The sequence below is a fragment of the Oncorhynchus masou genome, chromosome 29 (assembly GCF_036934945.1).
Source record: "Oncorhynchus masou masou isolate Uvic2021 chromosome 29, UVic_Omas_1.1, whole genome shotgun sequence".
NCBI lineage: Eukaryota > Metazoa > Chordata > Actinopteri > Salmoniformes > Salmonidae > Oncorhynchus > Oncorhynchus masou.
The window spans coordinates 69,381,768-69,392,434 of record NC_088240.1 but is presented as its reverse complement, the minus strand read 5'-3'; the positions used below and the strand labels follow the sequence as shown (position 1 = coordinate 69,392,434).

The following is a 10,667-nucleotide window of genomic DNA, read 5'->3' as shown; positions in this document are numbered from 1 at the left end:
AGAAATACTCATCCTAAATGTAGATGATAATACAAGTAAGGGAATACCCCCCTGAAATGGACAAAAATGAATGGGAAAACATTGGCATAGGGCAAACCATGTACACGATGGCCAATACCACCCAATTCGGCGTTGATTCATGCAAAATGTTTTTCAAATGCCATATGGCAATTGCCAGTTGTAACACTTCAAAAATCCAACAGGTGGCGTATGCGCTCCACCGTGGTTTTTCATATAGGAAATGGGCCCCAAGTCAACATCCAAAAGCCAAATTTTGAAAAAATGAATTTTTTGTCAAAAACTTATCACCCCTTAAAAAAGTGCTTTCTGGACCGTTTTTCGAAATTCTTTCGCTTTTTTTGTCAATTACACATGTGTAAGAACTGTACAATAAAAACTGACTGATTTACACAGGGTTGAATGCACTATGTCTATCAAACTGCAGGCAGGGTACGGGTATACACTTTTAGGGCGGTTTTAACCACTTCCGGTTGGTCCAGGAAGCTTAGAATCGACACAGGTAGACCTTATAGTGGCCTGATGGACTGGTACCGAAGACAGGTTCATAAGGCATTCATAACCCATATAAGCTCCAGGTTGAATTTAGGGGAGCAGGCAATGTATTCCTATGGGGAGAGAAGTCAATGCAAACTGTTTGATGTAAACACCTTCTTTTAACTGTGAAGGGTTAATGCCACACGGTCAAGGTTAGGCTTGCACGGATCGGGGGACCTTAGGAACGTACCTGAGGTCGAATTGTGTTTCTCACCCTAACGGTTCTCTCACTGTCACCCAAAAGCAAATGACATTGTGGTGCAGGCTTCATTTTGGGCCTACTTTTCTAATGGTCGCTGCGCTTAGACCGAGCGAGCTACGGTCAAGCGGGATATCTCGTTGAACTCGGCACGGCCTTGGGATTATGGTAATGCCATTGCCTGCTCTCTGTGTCTTTAAGCACCGCACTTTGTCACTCCATCCTTGCTGTGTGTGTGTGAGAGAGCTTTTCTTTGACATCTGTTGGGAGAAATGACTGATTTTACAGTTCAGGAGGGTTGCCTAATCACACATATGAAGTTTTGAAAATATCTGATCTTTTTAACCCTTGGAAACAGCCACTATTACACCATTTAAGGCACTTCCTGTTGGCACAGGAAGCTATAAATAAACCCATATCCTGATTGGGGTATGCCTTTACAGAATCCTGAGTTTTAAGTCTTTACGTTAAGAACTGAGTTATTTACGGAGGGTTTAGTGAGTGTGTGTTATTTCAGAAAATCATAGAAAATCACAGAAATCTCGCAGAGCTCCGCAGCACACTTTAAAAATATTCGTATGAACACCCTACAACTGGATCTGTAACTGTTGAAAAAAAAACACCTACATTTGAACATCACAAATCTGTCATTGTACAATTTCTCTTAAATGACGATAGATAAATGGCTGATTTTGTTTTTATTGACACCGGAGGCTCCTTGACTTTGACGTGAAGTGAAACAATAATTTCTCTATTTTCATTTTGGACCTTTAATCCCAGAAAAATGGCCATAACTCAAAAACCGTTGAGGCCTAGACGCCATCTTGTTCGGGGCCAACTGCTCACCAAGTTTCGGCTTCGAAATATTTTCAGTTTTCGAGATAAGGCCCCGTCGTGATTAGTGATGTTTTGTCAAATTGCAATATGATTGCTTATGCCCTCTTGTGGGATTTTCCGGGATAGTGGAAAAATGACCAAAATTTGATTATTTTATAAAACGAAAACCGAATGTCCGACAAAGTTCATTTGATGACTTCCCGGTAGGTCTGGCCCTGCCGCTCGGCCCGACGCCGTCCCCGAATTTTACAAATGTTTTCGGACGTCTAGTAAGGGACCTTACATTTGCAATATGGACTTTCTCATTAACCATACAACAAATTTCGAAATGTTCCCTTAAGGTATGTTATACACATGGAATTATAGATATAGCTCAGAACAGTAGCCAAATTAGCCGTCATATTGGAGTCAACAGAAACCAGAAAATACATGATACATGTTTCCTTACCTATGATGAACTTCATCAGAATGCAGTCCTAGGAATCCCAGGTCCACAATAATGCTTGATTTGTTTGAAAATGTCCATTATTTATGTCCAATTAGCTACTTTGGTTAGCACGTTTGGTAAACAATTCCTGTAACAGTCAGTAGAAATATGTAAACCGATGTACTGAATCAATCTTTAGAATGTTGTTTACATATATCTTGAATAACATTCCAACCGGAGAATTAGAATGACTTCAGATGACCGATGGAACGCAGGTCCTTCCCCTGTGAACGCGCATGGTGAAAGCATGGTCAACTTGTGGCAGTGGTGACTATTTCCTGTCTCATACGACCCCCCCTTCACATTACAGTCATCAGACAAAGTTTTATTAACTGTTGACAACTAGTGGAAGGCGTAGGAAGTGAAAACTCATCCATATCTCCCTGTAATTTCAATGAGAGCTTGGTTGAAAATCTGCCACCCCCAGAAACAATACGAACAGGAAGTGGAATTTCTCAGGTTTTTGCCTGCAATATGAGTTCTGTTATACTCACAGAAATATTTCAAACAGTTTTAGAAACTTCAGAGTGTTTTCTATCCAATACCAATAATAATATGCATATATTAGCAACTGAGACTGAGGAGCTGGCCGTTTACAATGGGCACCTTTTCATCCAAGCTACTCAATACTGCAATACTCAAACATCGACTTCTACAGTACCCACCGACCGAACACGTCTTCATCCTGACGCCCAGATTAGTTTAGTATAGCAAACTCCAATGGTTGTTAGGCCAATTTTCAATGTTTGGCATGGCAATGACCATAATTGGTCAGACAAGTACCTTAGTGTCCTGTAGGAAGTGTTTGACCCCAGTCACACTCTTCATCTCCTCCAGGTCAAAGCTGATGTTGTCATAGAGCTTCCTCTCATCTTCAGTGAGGGGCGCGACATCATCAGTGACCCCAGGAACCAGGATCTTACCTGTGTGATCTAACAGACTTCCTTTTTGGGAGGAATAAGAAATAATGAAGACATTTTGGGATGAAACATGTTTTAACTGGAACTGAGTTTGGATAAGCACCTTAGCTCACATACACCTTTATCTTCATTTTTTGCTTGGTGCAGGGACTTTTGACCTGAACTATAACGGAATGAATATATCATTTTGTCTATCAGACAAGAGAGTTGCGCCTCTCTTTTTTTGACAATTGGATAGAGCTGTCAGTCAAATGCCTCCGTATCTCACCCAGTAAGGCTATCAGATCTGACATGGGCTCCTGGATTGAACCCCCATACACTCCAGGATGGAAGTCCAGTTTAGGGCAATCAACCTGAAACAAGTAACAGAGGAATATACTGAACAAATGGTACCATGGTAGAGTGTGTCATATTTTTATTTGAGCAATCAAATGAGCTATATCATCACCTCCACAAAGAAATAGCTGCTCCCTCTGGTTCCATAGGTCAGGGCTGGGGTTCTGGTAGAGCACACGTAGTCAGAGATCACTATGAAGTCCACATCTGCAAAGAAGCTGTCGTTTCTCTTCCTGGTCAACTCCAACAGACCGTATGAGCCCACCTCCTCCAGACCCTCAATGATGAGTTTTATATTCACTGGTATCTCCTGAAATCAAAAGATCCAGGCAATCCTACCAGTCAGTGACCCGTCTCTTATTCACATACTGTTTGACTCCACTACAATCCCACAAATGGTTTTATATTCAGACTCACAGATTACCCCAAACATTGAGGTTATGATACATGCATCACCGAATCCCTTTAATAACCATTGCTATGTTAAGCTACACTGCATGGGTTAGATCATTTATGAAAACGAACTAGAGACCGCAAGCAGAACATTAAGATTCAGATTTCAGCTGTGCTGTTTCAGGGCAAATCCTAACCTTCTCTGTGGCCTGGTAGGACTCCACAGCATGAAGCCAGGCCAGGACCGGCCCTTTGTTGTCCTTGGCCCCTCGCCCATACAGGTTACCTAGGGAACCAAAACCATGTGCCACCTTCATCCTCATATTGTCACATTTGTAATACCAGGGTACATTAGCTTGCTGAAGCTGGCCTATGGATAGCAGGCAGGCAACCTGGTTGTGATTATATCATCTAAGGTTTATTAAAAGATTCCATATGGGAGCAGCAAAACAGTGAGTGGACATTCCTCTTTTCTCTAAGTAATCAAACTTTGATTACTATTTTGCTTCGGTTTCTTCGGTTTCTCTCTATTCACCTCGCTACAGCACAAGAACATGTATATTTGTATCATTATACAGTTCAGTAACAGAGTATAGGTATGAGTCCCAACTCCAAGTAGAATATCATAATAGTGCTCATTTCTCACCTGAACAAACTGATTTTGGTGGTCATCTATGTATTGAAACAGTGGTTCCAACATGCCTGCAGCTCCATGAGAGGAGGAGGAAGAAGAGGAAGCCGATGTGTGGAGTAACAGGAACACAACAACAATGAACTTTGTCTGTGAGGGAGAGTAAGATGCCACAGGAAGCCAGTGATGATAATAACCAAGTAAAAACTTACTCCATACTGTACATTCTAGCAATATTTGCCTCAATCTAGTTCTACTGGCTTCTACTTGTCTCTAGCTACTGACTTATATACTTGTTGAGGGGAATGGGTGGTTTGGTGAGTTTAGATTTCCATGTTACTCCTGAGAGTGTGGGGGCATAGAAATAAAATTCCAAAACAACACACAGCAGTGACTTGAATGGAATTGTCTGTTCTAGTAATTCAAAGTATATGGTTGTAGGTAGTCTCTGGTATCTGACTGACTTGATTGGACTCTGCCAGAGCTCGAGGATCAAAGATCAGGGTGCAGTATGACAAAAAACGTGACAACTGGGAATACTGTTGAACTTTCTAACAGAACTAATACATAGGATGAAGGATGCTAACAGAAGTTACAGTTGGTGATGCCATAATGCTGTCTTAACAATATCTAGGCTACAGTACATGACACCAGCAAGCTTAGCTGCTCATGCAAACCCTGTTATGCATGCATACACATGACCCCACTCAGGTAGTCATACAATCATATTGATGTTCAATATCACACACACATTTCTGTTATGTTACAAGTAATTTCACCCTTCTTCTTCATCATACCATCTATAAACATGCAGCCACTTTTGTTTTTCCATGACAATGTCTTTCTAGTGCACTTAATTAAGGAAGTCCATGAAATAAATGTATACACGTTTTGCTAAAATAGTAAAGACTATAATGCTGAAGAAAAGAGTGTTTCCATGTGCCGAACATAAGGAGAGAACTGCAATTTTTGCTGGTGTTTGTTTTTGTGGCTGCTCTTATGTCTTGGAGTCAGGGATAGTATTGTGAAACACTTGTTCTTTATATATTTGAGTGGTGGATATTGGTTAACACTTGACAATGTTCTTTCTAAAGCATCCCAGACAAAAAAGATGAAGAAAACATATAGTGCGTCCAACCAGTTTTATTTGCTGTATCAAGTAGACATTTGTATGTGAATGAGAGAGAAATTGAGAGAGAGAAAGGAGGAACGTGAGGGGGGAAGAAAGATTCAGAAAGAGAGAAAGAGAGCGAGAGAGAGAGAGCGAGAGAGAGAGGCAGAGTGTTGAGGCTATATCAGATGCCAAGAACTCACAGGGTTTCTGGAATGTTTTGCTTAGAGGGAAAGAAACAGGAAAAGTGACCAGTTAATGTCATGAAAAAGGCTAAACAAAGCCAGACTCCACTGATGGGATCTCATACAAGCTAAACAATATAGAACTGTCTTATAACGGTGGTGATGAAAAGAGGTGCTCTCAGTCCTTCTTGAGATGGGCCACTTCATGGAGGTACGCGATGAACAACTTGGTCCCCTCTATGTAGTTGTACCTGGGAAAGGAATATAAACAGAAATAAGACATTGTTGATACGTCTATGTGTGTGTGTTCATGCGTGCATGCGTAAAAATCTATAAATGTCCATCGTTATTTTTTAATACATACTGTATTAGGAGATTGAAGGGCTAACCTGCTCATCTTCTCGTTCTGGGAGTGGAGGCCATCGTCGAAGCCTCCGATGGGCATCATGATGATGCTCTTACCGGTCACGTCCTCAAAGGTCTTGGCGATGGGGATGGTTCCCCCTTCACGGATCAGGTCTGGCTCCATGTTAAACACTAGAGGAAAACAGTGACAAGTCTGACTGCGTCATAATGCATTAAACCTGCAGTAGAGGAAAACCAACTGCAACCAGTGGGATTAGAAGTCAGGTCTCCGGCTCACTAAGTCAATATCTTAACCGTTAGACCAAGAGTTCATCTGCAAGGTCCAAGACTGTCATTTAGGAATACAAGCCTCAGACAGGGCTACCTCTTCGTGAGATTGTCATTCCAAGTCCTTTCTGCTACACAAACATTACAATACCACTGCACTGTCATGCCTTAACCACTGATAGGTCTACAGTAGAACCACAGCACACTGGCTTCTTTTAGCGATAAGGATATGTATCTATGTCTGGTAACTCTAAAGACTACAGATAGGCCTATCACTGTGAAGCTACTGTTGTGCAATAAATGTCCGCAGTCAGCTACTACACAGTAATCATAACCCCTATGACCACTGTTCATACAAATACACACACAGACAGCATAAGAAATGTCCTTTGGTTTGTCCAGAGCAGAGTTGTCTAACTGTACCTCTCTTCACGGCTGCTTTCCCTGCCTCGTACAGGGGGTGCTTGGTGTCTGCTAACCAGGGCTTAGCCCCGATGATCATGGTCACCTTCAGCTTGTTGGGGCTCTTTCTCTTGGCAAACACAGAGTTCAGGTAGTCTGTGACCTACAACAGAACAAATATGTAACTGGCATACATGCAGTCTTCACGTCTATTTCATTAACTGAAACCAAACTGAAATAGTGAATAATTGAATAGTAAATTAACTGAATGAGCAGAATGAGGTACATTATAATAGTGTAACCTGGATGAATGTTCCCTTTTCTTAGATGTATTGTATAAAGAGAGTCTGAAGGTTATAACAATTCCAGAAATGTGTGTAACTGTGTGTAACTGCATGTACACTATAATTGTGTTGTCATGCAACTGTACAATGCACTGGGTGAGAGGCGTGTACCCCCTACCTGTTTCTTGACCACTGCTGGGTCCATGTTGGGGACCTGTCGAATGGAGAACTTGGCAATGACCTTAGCAGGGATGACCGTCTTGGAGCCAGGGCCAGAGAAGCCCCCCTCGATGCCATGGATGGTAACGGTAGGGTAACGCCAACGATGGGCCAGCAGATCTACCTGAGAAATCAAATGAAACTCTTATTTGTCACATGCACCGAGTACAACAAGTGAAGACTTTACCGTGAAATGTTTACTTATGATCCCTTTCCCAACAATGCAGTTCAAAAGTTTGAAAATGTACAAATAGATAAAAGACAAAATAACTCAATAAAATAACAATAATGAGGCTATATACATACAGGCTAAACACAGAGAAACAGAGATAGGAGGAGTGAAAACCTAAAAAGAACACATTAAAAACGTTTTTTTTTTTTAAATGTATTGCTTTTTGGAAAAAAATCCACTCCCCTGTGAATCACCTTGTTGCTGTACATGAGTTGACTGACGCCGATCTTGGACTTAAAGCTCTCAATGTCAAACTCAATGTCCTGGTACATCTTCCACTCTTCGTCTGAGAGTGGGGCAACGGCCTCTCTGATGCCTGGAATGAGGATCTTTCCACTGGGGCTGATCAGTGTGTCTGGGTGTGGGAGAGATAGGTCAACACAGAAGCAGTTCTTATGGACACACATTTGTAGGGATATCTAATATTTTATTATTTCTGCCAATAGAGAGCTCACACAGACATAAGGACGATAGCTTTGCATGCAAACATGAGCCAGAGATACCTATAAAGTAGGTGTTAAGATAGTATTACAAACTGTCACTCAAAGAGGTGAAAAACTCACCCAATATGCCGATCAGATCTGTCATAGGCTCTATAACAGTGCCTCCATACACTCCTGAGTGTAGGTCCTGTTTTGGGCCCTCTACCTACCAAACATACAAAGTCACCATGGTTATTCATTAATGATCTTGAAAAAATAACGTCCCACAGAATTGGAAATGCCCCCAGCCCGTCCTACCTCAGCAAAGAAGTAGCAGTTCCCCCTGGTCCCGTAGGTGAGGGCGGGGCGTCGGCTCAGCCAACCACAGTCTGAGATGATGATGTAATCGACGTCGGAGAAGAACGTGTCTTTCTGCGCCACGATCATGGCGTCCAGGCCATTGGACCCGGTCTCCTCCATCCCCTCGATGATGAACTTCACATTGACTGGCAGGTCCTGCATGGGGAGAGGGCAGGGGGTGGAGAGGGCAGGGGGTGGAGAGGGCAGGGTGAGGAGAGGAGGAGGGGAAGGGGAAGGGGGGGAAAGGAGGAGTGGAAAAAAACAAGAATTATTATAACAAAGGAAAGCTCCCTAATAACGGTCAGTTAGACTGCAAATTAACTTGTAACTCTACATCTCCTATGAGTTCACTCTGATATCTCTTCTTACTGGACACTCACAATGCTGAGGGCCTGATAGGCCTCCACTGTATGGATCCAGGCTAAGACAGGGGCCTTGTTGTCAGACGCCCCTCTGCCGTAGAGGTTTCCTTAGAGGTAGAATCAAAGTCGTTATTTTCAAATAAATGTCCATTATGTTCAGCTCACATTGACATTTAACATGCATGTATCAGTTACATTTCATTGGTTCAAAATATGTATGGTAAAAATCATCCCACACCCAAGTACTTGCTTCATTCCTTCACGTTAGTTACAATATCTAATGGCTGTTGTAGATAGATGTGTCTATGTGTTGGGTTTAGAATGAATTACTGTAAAGCACTGTAAAAAATCATTATAATACATTTGATTGCTGTGACTGTGAATGGCTGGAATCCATAGTTTACAGTTGGAACCCATAACCTACCCTTGGAACATAGCCTACTGATGCAACCCATAGCCTACTGTTGGAACCCATAGCCTACCCTTGAAACATAGCCTACTGTTGCAACCCATAACCTACCGTTGGATACCATAGACTACTGTTGGAAGCCATAGCCTACCGTTGATGTCTGTCAGGTTGTAGGGTTCAGTGGCCCAGCCGTCCTCTAGCTTAGCAGGCTGGACATCCACATGTCCATACACACAGACTGTCTGCTTACTGGGGTCACTGCCAAACTGGGCTGTCACCACCTTGGGTAAGGCCACTGTCTTGCCATCAGGCAGCTAAGCATGATGATAAAAGACACGGTAGATGCAGAAAATTACCTTAATACAGTTTGCAAGGCAGGGAGCATTTCTGTTAACACACAACTTTTAGTATTTATTTCTGCAAACCAATCTGATCGGCTACAAAAGGACTTTAAAGACTAAGCTAAAAGCAAACAAACAGATCCCATAACATAATCATTAAGTTGACCACATTTCAGAAAATTGACCTCTTGTACGCCGATGTCCACCAGTTCCACCTTCCCTCCCATGGCTTGTAGTTTCTCAGCCGTCATATCCATCATGCGATGGCAGTCTGGCCTCCTCAAGACATCACTGGAGTCGCTCTCTACAGCAACCCAGTCCCTCAGAGTCTAACACACACACACACACACACACACACACACACACACACACACACACACACACACACACACACACACACACACACACACACACACACACACACACACACAGTATTTATTTGTAATGAATATTGTATTATCAGATAATAAAACAGACAACATCATTATTCTGTTTAGAAACTTGCCTTTACATATTCCTCCTGATGGCTGTCAACATACTGACTCAGCTCATCATACTCAAATAAGTGATGAGGATGAGTAGAGACACTTGATATAACAACAAGGAGAATGGAAGGCAGTTGCCAGATCGTCATCTCTAAAAAGAATAGAAGGATTTATTCACTTAAAATTAAGCAATGATGAAAACAATTTAAGAAGAGACATTAATAAACAAATTATTACATTCTTAAAAAGCGAATTGTTATATCATTATATCGTCATCTCTAAAAAGAATAGAAGGATTTATTCACTTAAAATTAAGCAATGATGAAAACAATTTAAGAAGAGACATTAATAAACAAATTATTACATTCTTAAAAAGCGAATTGTTATATCATTATGTCTCACTACTCTTCTGTTCTTCAACTTTTAAACTATAACGACAAATAAAATAAGTCTTACCGTAGCCTTGTAAGTTTGGTACTTCTTTAATGTTGCCCTTGTCTTCAGGGTTTTTATACCTCCGGTGACTGGCTCACCTCCTGATGGGAAGGGTCGCGAGGTCAAGCCAAGTAAGCTGACAAATTATATTTTTCTCGCTGACAAGCACAATTGTGGCACAATTGATCCAACTCCAAGAAAGAATGCATGCTGTGTCCCCTCGACATGAACAACATTAAGTAATGAACAAAATACAGTGAAGGATTTAATAGTCTGGTAATTTGTGGGGCCTTGCCTAAGTAGGCTTTAAAAAACAGATGGCCTAACAGGGGAGTTGTAGAAGAACTACACTTGTTCACCTGCAACACTGGAAGCATAACTTCTGGCAGGGGTTAATAAACACCTGGGTCTTTAACTGGTGAGGAGCCT

At 41.8% G+C, this 10,667-nt stretch overlaps 2 protein-coding genes across 2 annotated transcripts in view; both read right to left on the bottom strand.

Moving 5' to 3' along the window:
* The window catches only part of LOC135519709 (beta-Ala-His dipeptidase-like), a 6,090-nt gene extending 2,040 nt beyond the window's left edge, over positions 1-4,050 (bottom strand). Inside the window, exons 1-4 of the mRNA XM_064944941.1 lie at positions 3,925-4,050; positions 3,447-3,644; positions 3,267-3,351; positions 2,862-3,022 (exon numbers count right to left, since the gene is read on the bottom strand). Coding sequence (XP_064801013.1) covers positions 2,862-3,022; positions 3,267-3,351; positions 3,447-3,644; positions 3,925-4,050 — 570 coding nt within the window. The remainder of the gene's footprint in view (positions 1-2,861; positions 3,023-3,266; positions 3,352-3,446; positions 3,645-3,924) is intronic.
* A 1,435-nt stretch (positions 4,051-5,485) lies between these two features.
* On the bottom strand, positions 5,486-10,339 carry LOC135520406 (cytosolic non-specific dipeptidase-like). Its single transcript, XM_064945957.1, has 12 exons — positions 10,260-10,339; positions 9,824-9,954; positions 9,504-9,647; positions 9,129-9,291; positions 8,587-8,675; positions 8,165-8,362; positions 7,988-8,072; positions 7,619-7,779; positions 7,152-7,316; positions 6,711-6,852; positions 6,044-6,191; positions 5,486-5,905 (listed from the first exon to the last, which is right to left on the bottom strand). Exons 2-12 carry the CDS (start codon positions 9,950-9,952, stop codon positions 5,833-5,835), a joined length of 1,497 nt encoding a protein of 498 aa, XP_064802029.1. The 5' UTR covers positions 9,953-9,954; positions 10,260-10,339; the 3' UTR covers positions 5,486-5,832.
* Between the last annotated feature and the right edge of the window lie 328 nt (positions 10,340-10,667).

Bases quoted from the DNA above. Each gene is read 5' to 3' on its own strand.
- LOC135520406 (XM_064945957.1), bottom strand. From the start codon at position 9,952: ATGACGATCTGGCAACTGCCTTCCATTCTCCTTGTTGTTATATCAAGT. The intron at 8,676-9,128 runs GTAGGCTATGGC...TCTACCTCTAAG, and splicing joins CAACCTGACAGACATCAACG to GAAACCTCTACGGCAGAGGG. The intron at 6,853-7,151 runs GTAGGGGGTACA...GTTCTGTTGTAG, and splicing joins CAGCAGTGGTCAAGAAACAG to GTCACAGACTACCTGAACTC.